We start from the raw sequence: 11,928 nt of genomic DNA on the forward strand, positions 1-11,928 counted from the left end.
TTGTGCAAAAATTAGTTATAAAAATAAGGTACCACCGCCATGAAAGATGTAATATATGTACCTATAATAAACAGTTCATACTTTAAGTACAACTATAGGTAGACCAATTCAGCTTTACTGAAGTGCTCTTTTTTTCTAGTCCAAAAAGACAGATATATATGATGTAATTCTGTATGTTATTTATACACGAAGATAAACAATCGTTTTGCCTCTATGAAACATTAGGGCGCGAAGATGATGCCATTGTATATGAATACGACCGCCTTATAAGCAACGATGCGATCAGCTAAATACATATATCTATATAATGATATAAACGCGCTCATCATTGCACCGGGATGCCGCCAAGAGTGCTGAACATATAGCTATGGTCTAACAAAAGGCCTACAACGGCAGCTGTTATTATAATTTTTAATTGTTCCCGAAATACATACTATTGATGTTATAGTTAGGCGATTCTGCAAACGATTTACAAATACCAGGCAGTTATTGAATGTCAGACATAACTAGAAGTGTTTATCATTATCTCAAATACCAAGTGACACTTTTTTTTTTTACCGGGGCTGCACGGAACAACTGTGAACGGCGTGTAACTGAAAGACTTCTAACACTGCTCACTTTTAAATTGCAACATAGGGTTGTATCTGAGGTACATGGGGGTTAAATTTCGGAAAACAGACGGGTAGTGTTTATCAATGATTCTCCTGTTAGAAAGTTTTTGGTTTCATTTTACTCTAAAAATAGATAAGTCTATAGAGTCACCTATTTTTATGTATAGCACCAACGGCTTTTCCCTATCTACTAAAGTGGATCGTACTAGAATTATCTGAGGTTTTTCTAACAGAATACCTAATTTCTCTTATTTTTCCTCAATTCTTTATTCTCCTGATATTAATATATTCTGATCATCTTTGCCAAAGCTAAGATTTGAACCATTATCGCAGCATGATCCGGAATTATGGTTACCATGGCAATGCATTTAGAGAGATACACATCACCTCTCCAGATCACGCCTCCCCGTAGTTAAAAGAGTTCGCAAAAGATTGCATTAGTATGTTTTTGAATGGATGACTACAATAGTCTCAAGTAAAAATATGAGTAGCCACTATATTTACGTTAGGTTCTGATGAGCATGACATATCATCGCACTATGTTCATTTTATACGAATGTATTCCATGACCGAACAACAAATCTAGCCCAATATCTATAGCCGTGTGTATAACCGGCAAATAGCGGGGTTACCCTGCCGCTGATCCTCCCGCCTCCACACTGAAGCAGACGACGCTCCTCCGCGCTCTAACTCCAACCCTTATAAATAACATCATCTCATAGAGGGCAAGTACACCGGGAAGACTTCGCACCATTTGTGCATACCCACTTACCCCTTGGATGACTACTGTGACAAACAGCTGCTACTCCTGTTTTCGTGCGGTATAAACAGATTAAGAGAGGGTAGCGCAAATACGCTTAACAGGAGAGCTTGCAATACTGTTTGGTGGGTGAATGTCGGCGTCCTGAGCATCTGGAGGCGTGCAGTGTCATCAAGCGCGTCAACAGTTTCGCACTGTATTACCTTTCACCGACAATTTTAGGGGTTAACGGTAATAGCGTTGTGCGGTTCTGGGTGCCCGCGCAAAGATGGCTTTTGTGTGCATTGCTTTCTTTGTATCGTTGACGAAGATCGGCGGCGCGCAAGACTTTCTCGGTGACTCCGAAAGACTCGTCCATCTAAACATCGTAAGTGGCTGTTCAGAATTAGCCCTTATTGGGTCATTCGTGCATAGGTGTTTACTCCATTCGTGTACATCGTCGTGACCACCACGATACTATTGATAGAATTATTTCGATTGGCTTATCTAATTTAATGAGCAAATGATTGTTCTGATTTTCCATGGAAATCGGTGTATATATTGTACATAAAATAACATGCACCATAATAAATAGAATGGCTCAAATGTATGTTTTTGAATAAAAAGCATATTTCTCAGTAGCCTTGTTGCAACGCAAGGCTTTAACGTCTCGAAAATAACTCGGAAACAATTTTAACTACGATATCTACAGTTTTTTTCCATGTGAGTATCCGGTAGATGAAATTGTCAACTGCGTATATATATACTTTGTTTGACCTGTATGTTGGTTATTTACGAATTTAGCGGTAGGGTATCCAGAGATGGGGTATGGACCTTGGAAGGTGTGTCGGAAAGAGATTGAGATTATAGGTCATAGAGATATAACGGGTCCGTTCTAATTGACGAACATAGCAATGGTCAAATAGGACCGATGTGGGGATTATAGCAGCATTCTGAAAAATTGTCATAGAGTTGTCAGCTCGCATCAGCTCGTAATTTTACCGGAATCGGAGATAACCAACAATGCAGTTAGGTGTTGCTAGGAGGGTCTCCATATGGCCAGTCTGGTTTGTCGGCTGCGTCCCGCCACTTGCGCGGATTCAGATTGCAAGTACGGGCTCTGTTTCTTTAATTTACATGTTGTAATCTTTTGCGCGCCATTTGACTCTGTTTTTAGTAGGAGATCTTTGTCTAATTGAAATACAGACAACCGTTGTTGCTTTCAATTTAACTGAAGTTGCCGCGCTACTCAGGATCCACGTCAGTTGGAAAAAGAAGCCTACAAGTGGGACAATATATTCGAAGAACTACAGTATTTCGAGTGCCAGCCTTGAACATGCACGATTTTTACCTTTCGCACACTATTTGCAGTTTTCGGACCGCCCATTTCGATTTCAAAACAGAATGAAAGAAGGTTAGAGACTGTCGTTATTTGATATGGTTTTCATGGGCATACATATTGGAAATTTTGTACCTTTTGCGCATCGGCAACAATGTTCCTTATATAATTGGTAGCTTTGTTATTTTGATGTTGTTAGTTATAACATAGATAAATAGTTGGGAAGTGATCTGTTTGTAATGTTTATCATCAGGCTGAGCTCGCATCGTACGCAGGCTCTACGTACGCTCGAGTTGGATTTGAACGTGGCAGCTAATGAACAATTTTAAATTGTCTAAAGCATAATCTTTATTCGATATTGCGTATATACACAGTGTAATAATTCTAGGTCGTCATAGTCAAAAAGCCCTAAGAAGAAATTACTGTGACAACAGGTGCGAATTATTTACGTGTCCCGTTCATGCAACTTTAAGTGAGAGTTCATTTAGACCGCCCCATTTTTTTCTAGATATTTTTTTCTGAAGTAATTCATCTGTTAGCGTGATTGATGGTGGTTAACATATGCAGTCTTTTTGTGCTCAACATCAGCATAAATAGACCAGTCAGTCTGTACGGGTCAGTATGTCACGAAAAATTGGTGCTCGTACTGTGACGACTTGGCCTGAGGCACAATTATTCAGTGCTACGTTCAACTAGCATGGCAGTGTAAAGCTAGCGTACTCGTTAAAGTTATTTTTAAAAGAGTCAGTTTTTCCAACTATTTCGGTACGCCATACGCTTCTATATAAACGCGGTGGCTCCTGCGTTCTCTGTGTTATCGGTATAATTTTATAGACATTTCAATTGTTGCGTTATTAGACTAACTAGAGCATATAAATGCAGTGAGTTTGCATGTATTCCCTGCATCTGACGTTAAATTAATCCCTGCTGCATCTGTTGATTGAACCGCTACAGGAAGCTTGCTTCTTATAACAGTTCAATCAATAGAAGATCAATGAAAACTAGGAGATGACTCTTGGCTTAGTTTACGTACAGGCAGCAGTGCCATCTGAATTACTTGTTGCTCAAGTAACCATATGTCAAGCAATATTTTCTGTACTTGTGTGTAGATAATTTATTTCTATATAAATTAATATAGATTTTTTTGTTTACTGTGTTGACAATTTCGAGATCCCGACACAAGCTCTTTTAGAAAGTTAAAGCCTTCCAAACCATCTATCAAAAAGGGCTAGCAAAATCTTGAATATATCCCTTGTATCTTATCTAACGTTAATCGCAGGTAATGGATTTGACTCTCAGTAGAAGCTTACGTTGGGCCTGTTTCGGCCGTTCATTTTAATAATAATATTAATACAATAATAGTGTAAGTAATGTACAAAGTTATATAGTAAATACATTGTATTTTGTTCAGTTGACTTTTTAAACGTAATTAACTTGAATTATTCTTAATACTTTATTTTTTGGTGTTGTCTTGCTGACGTACATAGATATACCGACATGGAGACCGTGCGCCGATATCAATCTATCCGAAGGACCTGAACAACGTGTCTTTCTGGAGGCGTGGACTTGGTGAACTAACCAAAGAAGGCTGCCGTATGCACTACAAGCTTGGCACCTACCTTCGTGCACATTACTCCAATTTTCTTACTGGCGACCCCAAAGAGGTCCGTACCGTATTATTTATGAATTCTTGAAGTGTAGTATGAAGTATGCCTTGATATTGTTTCGGCAAAATCGCGATTATCACTATTAAGACATGTGTAGTTTCTGTCTACGAGACAGGTAACTGATTCGATTTGCTCTATAGCAGCTTCTAAATTGCGTTATTTTGATTAAACATTTGGCCGTAGCATTCAGTGTTTTGGGATATATTATTATTAAATAAATTAATGTATTTTTCGTAGTTGGTGTTATAGCGCAGGCTGCCCAGCGCGTTTTATAACAATACTGATCATAACTTTGCCATTTTCATTTTTGAATTTTGTAGATTTTTGTTCAAAGCTCAGACAAGGATCGATGTTTGGACTCCGCTTCGTGCCATTTGGCTGGCATGTATCGTCCGGTTCAGGAACAACGTTTCCTACCGAATTTTCCGTGGCAACCTGTGCCAGTACATACCAGACCGAACGATGAAGACGGACTCCTGGCACCAGGCAACTCTAACTGTCCAGAGGCCGATCGAGAGTTCGCGGCTTTGAAACACACGGACGAAGGGAGAGAATTCTTGGCAAAGTAAGTTTACCCTTTGCCATTCGAAATATCAATATTTTGTTGTTCTTGTATCAGCCACGGTGGTTCATTCGCTTTAAATAATCTTTTTTCTATAAGTAATTTTTCTTGCACACAGCTCCTAATTATAGTTAGATTATTTAGATTGTTAAGAAAACAAAAGGTTGTAAATTAATGTAATTTGTAATAATAAATGTAAATAAATAAAGGTAGACCTTTATTACATAACGCTGTGAAATCAGAGGATATAGGAGAAATGTATCTCGAAAATATAAAAAAGTTTAGGTTATGGTTTACATTTCAAACAAGTCAGATAAAAAAAAAGTACGAATTGAAACATGTGTTCCGCCACAGCCTGTCTACCTAAAGTCGACACAACTGATACAAACAATGATAACACATAAGAAATAAAATTAAAAAATTAAGGATAAAAACATTGCTGAACAACCGATATAAAATAAAAAAGAATAATTTTAATGTTACATTTCGCATTTATTACTAGGTATGCTGATTTCTATCGAAATCTTTCTTTATGGACTGGGGACAATGTCACAGATTGGGAGTCAGCTGCACACGTGTATGACTGTGTTATGATCGAGAGATTGTACGGACTCCCACAGCCGCGGTGGGCAATCGACCATTTCGATGATCTTATGTACCAGCAGGACCAAAGCTTTGTTTGGTTTTCAAAGACGCTTTTACTGCAAAGGCTCCGGGCAGGACCTCTCGCTAAAGAGATTCTTCACAATATAATCGCAGTCACCGAAAAGCCCACCGATGTTCGCCTGTACATGTACTCTACGGTATGAAGTTTTGTAATTTAATCTTGAGTATGCAGACTGATAGCATGAAATCAATTTAATAATTATTGCTGAAGCGTTGCCAAGACAAGTGTCCGTGAAGTTAAAGAGCCAACAGATTATTTTGCTATTCTATTATAATTCGCATTGAATTTTCAATTCATATATATATAATGTGACAGTTAATTGTTACTGTCACTCTTTCTGCTTCTGCTTTTTCTCATTTCTCTAATGATCTTACTAGCATGATACTGAAATTGCTTCTCTGCTGACCTTGTACGGTTTATTCGACGGAAAATCACCGAAATACTGCGCAACCGTCATTGTTGAGCTTTGGCAAGATATAACCTACGGTAACTACTCAGTGAAGATCCTTCGACTCGATTACGAGGATCGGAAGCTCCAACAGGTTTTGCATGTACCGCTGCCAGAGTTCGAAAGTCGTATCGCTTCGAAGCTACCGGAAAACTGGGCGCGGGAATGTGGTAGAAAAGATACATTCGTCGTCGACAGTAGAGATGGTCAGTATCGTGATGTGACAACAAATACTATGAATATCTGATCGGCGAAGACGATCTGATGAGCAGAAAGCATTAACTAGAGGTCACGTACTGTAATGGACAAGCGAAATTTTAAATGACAATTGCCATCACCGTTATTGACACAGATCCCATAGTCCCATCTAGCATCTTGCCAGATTTCTAACAATGCTGTTAAAGCATTTGCCAGTCATGCTAGGTGCTTCCCATCGTTTTCGATTACCAATGTAAGAATGTAGGCTGTGAAAAAAGAAGAGTCTATATTGCGTCCACTAAAATAAATTAAATTGTAGATATAGCGTCTAAACAAAGACAGGTATTAGGAGGTGAAATGGTTTGAATTGTCCCATAGAAGAAATGCGTATAACATTTTGCATGTGCAAATGTTAAATAAAATAAGAAAACGGTAACAGAGTTTAAGTGAGCCAATAACGATATAAAATGTTACTTTATATTATTTAGAAGAAGCTTGGCTAGTGGTAAAAAGTATTAGATAAAAAACTTTTATATGCTGACCCGCTTGAACGAATGTTTAGTTCGAGCCAATCTGAAAGGGGTCAAAAGTGCTCCATGAGATTTTAGCCAAGATTAACTGAGAGAAATACTCAGCTGTCGATTACCAGCGTTTACTGTGGTATGTTACAACTGGATCGTTGGGTATATTATGTTCATATTATTATAATGTACTGTACTAGGGTCATTGCTGTGAATGAAAACGGTACTTCTGTGAATCATATATATATATTGAAGTTAGAAAGTGGCAACAATATTTTTGTAATATATTTATAAATAAAATAAGAGTATTCATATCATATTATGCCGTATTACGTTGCTCGTTCAAACTAATAAAAAACTAAATACATTATTTCACACATTGCAAATATTGGCATCAACGAAGAATATTTTAGAATACTTTTTTAGCCCTGTCACACTTATAAATCTTCTATACAAATATCACGTTATAGTTAATTCTCAAAAGCGTATTTATGCTCCAAATGATACGTAGCATTTGGCCGGCTATATGGTATGGAACGAGGCTGAGTCTTTGCAACCCATCAACAGTTTATAAATTAAAAGAAGCTTTTACTTCATCGATGTTGTTACTATACCAGCATGTATAACAGCGATTACCATTTGTCAAGCAACATTTATCGCGCCATTTTCCGCACTTTGAATAAACAATTGAATCTCAAATAGAAGTTAAAGGTACACATGTGTTCTACATCTTTCTGTGCTATTGGATGGAGCAGCCAATATTATATTAAAACAGCTTTCGTTTTTGTGGGGAAATTAGTAAAAAAAAGTTGTCAGCTATATATCAGTAGGCAGTTTACAGTGGTTGAGCTGCGTTAAGTTATGACTTTAACTCACTGACAAAAGTATGTGTGTAATGCACTTTTTCAAGTTAACCGCGTCTAATTGACGCTTTGAATCATATATGCTTTAGAAAGTTTCGATGACTAACGCACGTTGTGTGACTACGCTTTGCTTACGTACCATTACCTTTTCTTTTTCGTTGCTTTTTGCGTCTATTTGTGCGATGTATTTTGCGGATTCTGCGCGTTCGGATTTTAGTGTTCGCTGTGGCGGTTGTATCGTGGGTGGCCCTGGCGTTCGTCTGCTTGATCTCGTGCTGCTACTGCTTCTGCGTCCGGGAATCGAACAGTAAGAAAACCATTATGTACCAGCCATTGCCAACGGAAACGATCTCGTAACAAGTTTCAGAAGCCATCAACCCAGACCGCCAGCAAACACTTACGCTTCAAGATTCACACATATCTGTAGCCCATGCACAAACTTACGTACACTCAGCGTTTCTGGTAATTTTATCGAATACGTCACCATTAGCTCTGTATTGAGGAACGGTCGGACATCGAGAGAACTAGGTGGTATCTGTAACTTTTTGTGTTTTGTGTCAATCTGTTTTAAACGAACAATTCGTAGAAGACCGAACTTCTACTTTTTATGTAATAAGTCAAGGAAATTTATGGCGTCTTTGCTGGTCGTCAAGTGGATGGGATCCTCTAACACAGAATAAGCATCATATCAAAACTGTACTGCAATATAAATCCAAACACAAAAATACAAAGAGAAAGGAGAGACTTGACGAATCAGAATTACAGTACCTTAGGGAAGCAATAGGAACGCATTAGCTATAATGTATAAATTCCCCATATATGTCTGAAATCTAGACTTGGAAATGCACAGCCATTGATACTTTACCAAAACTCGGGTAAGAGCTTTTGTTTAAGGCGTTTAGGTAGGTGGTGCGGATTATTTGTTAGGTAAAAAAATGATTGATAGCCTTGTTTAATTGAGTGAAGCGCCTGACCGTTTTTTTTTACCTTTGAAATCCACGCCAACAAAGCAGTTGGTGGACCCGAAATATATCAACTAGTGCCTCTCTCGGAACAGTTTCATACGCCATCCAAACCTCTTTAACAGGAGAAGCGATACGAAATATTTCGTGACCTGAGTAGTCGAAATAGTTTGCTTACAGAGTCTGTCAATCCCGCTCTAAGCATATACACACCTCTGCAAGGCTATATATGGACGACTGGTAGGAAAATCTTGTAGAAAGACAACACGACACTGTAATATCCGCCGGTATTCATCTATATATATATATGCTTGCCGTACTCTGTGTTCATCAAGCAGTGATCGTCACAGTATAGATACTAATAGTAACGCATGACTAGCGATAGAACAGTCCCGTTTTTCTGTGTGGAATGCATAGGATATATGTCAGTTATCAAGAATTTGTTCGGTCGTGACGTCGTATGTTGGCGTCATGTGCAATCATTTTGTCGTTGGATTGAAATCAGTTCGTTAAGAGCACATTGATTCTTTGTCGACCGTAAAGAAGCTAATTTACCATAAGTCATTTATCCATATATAGAAATTAATTGTTGTAAGTAACGGTAATGTGGTGACGAATAGTTACTTATTACTAACTGTGATAAGTGGTCAACGTTATCACCAAATCTTATATGCGTTTATGTGGAATGGACCGATACAAATTGTATTGAGTATCGACAGTCGAAACGCCCGCTCCAGCATACACTGTTGGTATAAATTGACGTCCATATTCGATTAGCTCCGGAAAAGTGTAAAATGGACATAGTTAATTTGGATGCGATAATACGATGTTATTATACAGCATATAATATATTATATTTTCTAATTACGTTTAGTTAGTGATCATTAGCAATTCTGCATACACGAAAACGTGTCGAGCGAACAAGAAGCAGAGTTCTTTCCTGCTCATTGGTTATATGCTATTGAACCGATTTGGAGCCGTTTTTTTCGAGTGATTCCTGCATTATGTTTCTGTCCTGTGGCGGCCTGCCACTGAAAAAGAACAAGCTATTGTGCTTCAAGATCAGGTAATAAATGTTCATTCAACTTATCCCAATACTCCTCCAACTCCTTCAGGTCAATTTGCGAATCAAGCGGACTCTTCTAGACTAGATCAGTAAACTGTGACTTCTCAACATCAAGAACAGAAGCGAAGCTTAAGCGCCTGATAACTTGAAGGCTAACTTACTCTGAATCACTGGCGTGCCATAGATATGCGAGTCACACCGTTTGCCAGCTTGTGCGACCAGCCGCCTATCGACCTGTTTTCTCGCAAGCAGCTTAAAAGGACGTGAGTGCTATCTTCATACTCCGTAAGGGACTGCTCGTGGCCCTTGGTTTAAGTTTGTTTAGACAATTTGCCGAATAATTTCACCAACTCGAACGACCCATTTTTGCTCGAGTTTGACAGTGTTTGTGACTGAGCGAAAAGCGTTTCAGGTAAGCATATAGAACATCTTGCTGTGTCTAAGAAATTGAACACAGAACGGGTTCATATGGCTAAAAACTCCCATTCAGAGAAATGTGAAGTAGTAACTCAAAATGCTTTTATAGTCACTTTCCACATTGAAAAAGTGAACCATGTTGTCAATAAAGTCATCCGAGTTCATTCCGTCTTTAATTTCGGACAAATTATTTCCTGGGATAATTCATCCCAAAAAACAAATATAATAGCAATCGATTTACAAGTTGTTCTAAAGCCAATATTAAAAGAACGTTTTTAGTTGCGCTTCTAGATTTCAGTCAGAGCGAAACTGAGCTCCTTTTTCCGAATTAAGCTCATCCTCGATTTTTACCGGTAGTGAATCACGTCGTTAAGTTAAACTTAGGACGTTCCGATCTTATCTTACTACAGTCTCAGAGCTACTCTGGATTGCAGCATACTACGAAAAACGTTGGGCGAAAACCAGTCTTTGAACTTTTCGCATCAGCCTTTCACTATTTGGAACTCTTGTTTCTTCTTTCGGCATTCAGATACTCCCTATGTTGCGATAGAAAAAAGTTTGCCCATTTGTATTTTTGCGTTGTTTAAGTTTTACGTTGAAGATTCTGAAGCTATGCGTGTTCGGATGTATAAGGCGGGGACTACAAAGGTTTCCTAGCTCGCGCTACCGTTTTCCCTTCCGCCATTAGTGCTACAGTTGCCGTCGTCTCTTCTGCTGTTGCCCCTCGGATTTAATCACCCGCCCTGCTCCCTCACCTTTAGACCCAATGAACTAAGCGAATGAGGATGCTGTAAAAGAAAACGGAGATGGAGGGCAAGAGAAAATGAGATAGTGACTTTAAGAAATAAGCGTCTGCCCCCCCCCCCCCCCCTCAAACGCTTTCTCCTGCGATAGCTTTCTGCCTCTATTCCTGCCGACTTCCCTTTGCTTCTTGTTTGCCCCTTTTTTCTCCATTGGTGCCTGACTCCTCAGGTCGTCGTTTGTTGGGTGCAAAATCGAACTCACTATTGAAACCTAGCAAATAACAGATTCGAAACGCTATATCCATGCGAGCCCCTGTGGGGGATCTTGAGTTCCGGATTATATCCGTTATATCTTTGGAGTAGAAGCTTCGTGAAGGAAGAAGTAAGACAGAAGAAGCAAAGGAATGACTAATGCCGTTGCTAGTACTGTCGCTGATCTCAATTATTTTTATCCGACAATACCTGATATATATATTTATCAGACAATACCTGAAACCTTGTTCTGTTATTACCAGTTACCAATATTTCCATCTGGCCTACCGTTGTGTCTTAATCTGTTTTGTGTCCCACGGTTCTGAGTCACAAGCTTTTGTCATGTGAATGAATGGCGGGACAGATCTGCCGGTCAGTATCTACGAGCTAGAGCAGCCGTGAACTTCCCGTTTAACGCCGTGGTCTTGTAAGGTTATCTATATGTTAAATTAGGTTAACTGGCTCAAGTTGAGTCATGTAAGCATACTGTTGCTGCAGTGCTGTGCATGTGCGTATACCTCACGAAATTTATATATAGATACTGGGCCCACATTTCTAATTTACAGGGGTTCTACTCTGGGAGAAACGCAAAAGCCTAACGCAGATGTTATTTAAACTAAGTGTCACGATGTTTATCTTAAAACTTGCGTTAAATCATTTCACATTAATTTTGTGTGACAAACTTGTTCTTACCATCTGATTCGGCGCCGAATTATTATTGTAAATGTCGAAAAAGTCTAGTAATAATCGTGCTTGTTTACGTTATGATGTCTTCTTGTTCGTTCAAATATTCACGTTTTTAGAGTTGCAAACGTTGCCTGAGTAATAAGTGCAGCTCTAAAATGTTGTTAGTACGACTTCATTTGAAGTATA

General features: G+C 38.8%; 1 protein-coding gene across 2 annotated transcripts in view; it reads left to right on the forward strand.

Annotated features, from left to right (window-relative positions):
* Nucleotides 1–1,021: 1,021 nt before the first annotated feature.
* LOC111246804 (lysosomal acid phosphatase-like) overlaps nucleotides 1,022–11,928 on the forward strand; it is an 11,877-nt gene continuing 970 nt past the window's right edge. Inside the window, exons 1-7 of one of the 2 annotated variants that reach the window (XM_086976882.1) lie at nucleotides 1,022–1,738; nucleotides 2,528–2,764; nucleotides 4,177–4,353; nucleotides 4,677–4,921; nucleotides 5,421–5,721; nucleotides 5,963–6,239; nucleotides 7,833–7,922. In XM_086976882.1, coding sequence (XP_086833008.1) covers nucleotides 4,285–4,353; nucleotides 4,677–4,921; nucleotides 5,421–5,721; nucleotides 5,963–6,239; nucleotides 7,833–7,922 — 982 coding nt within the window. In that variant the 5' untranslated portion in view covers nucleotides 1,022–1,738; nucleotides 2,528–2,764; nucleotides 4,177–4,284. The remainder of the gene's footprint in view (nucleotides 1,739–2,527; nucleotides 2,765–4,176; nucleotides 4,354–4,676; nucleotides 4,922–5,420; nucleotides 5,722–5,962; nucleotides 6,240–7,832; nucleotides 7,923–11,928) is intronic. The other variant, XM_022797133.2, reaches the window with a different exon arrangement.

The sequence above is a fragment of the Varroa destructor genome, unplaced genomic scaffold, assembly GCF_002443255.2.
Source record: "Varroa destructor unplaced genomic scaffold, Vdes_3.0 BEIS01000001.1, whole genome shotgun sequence".
NCBI classification, from domain to species: Eukaryota; Metazoa; Arthropoda; class Arachnida; order Mesostigmata; family Varroidae; genus Varroa; species Varroa destructor.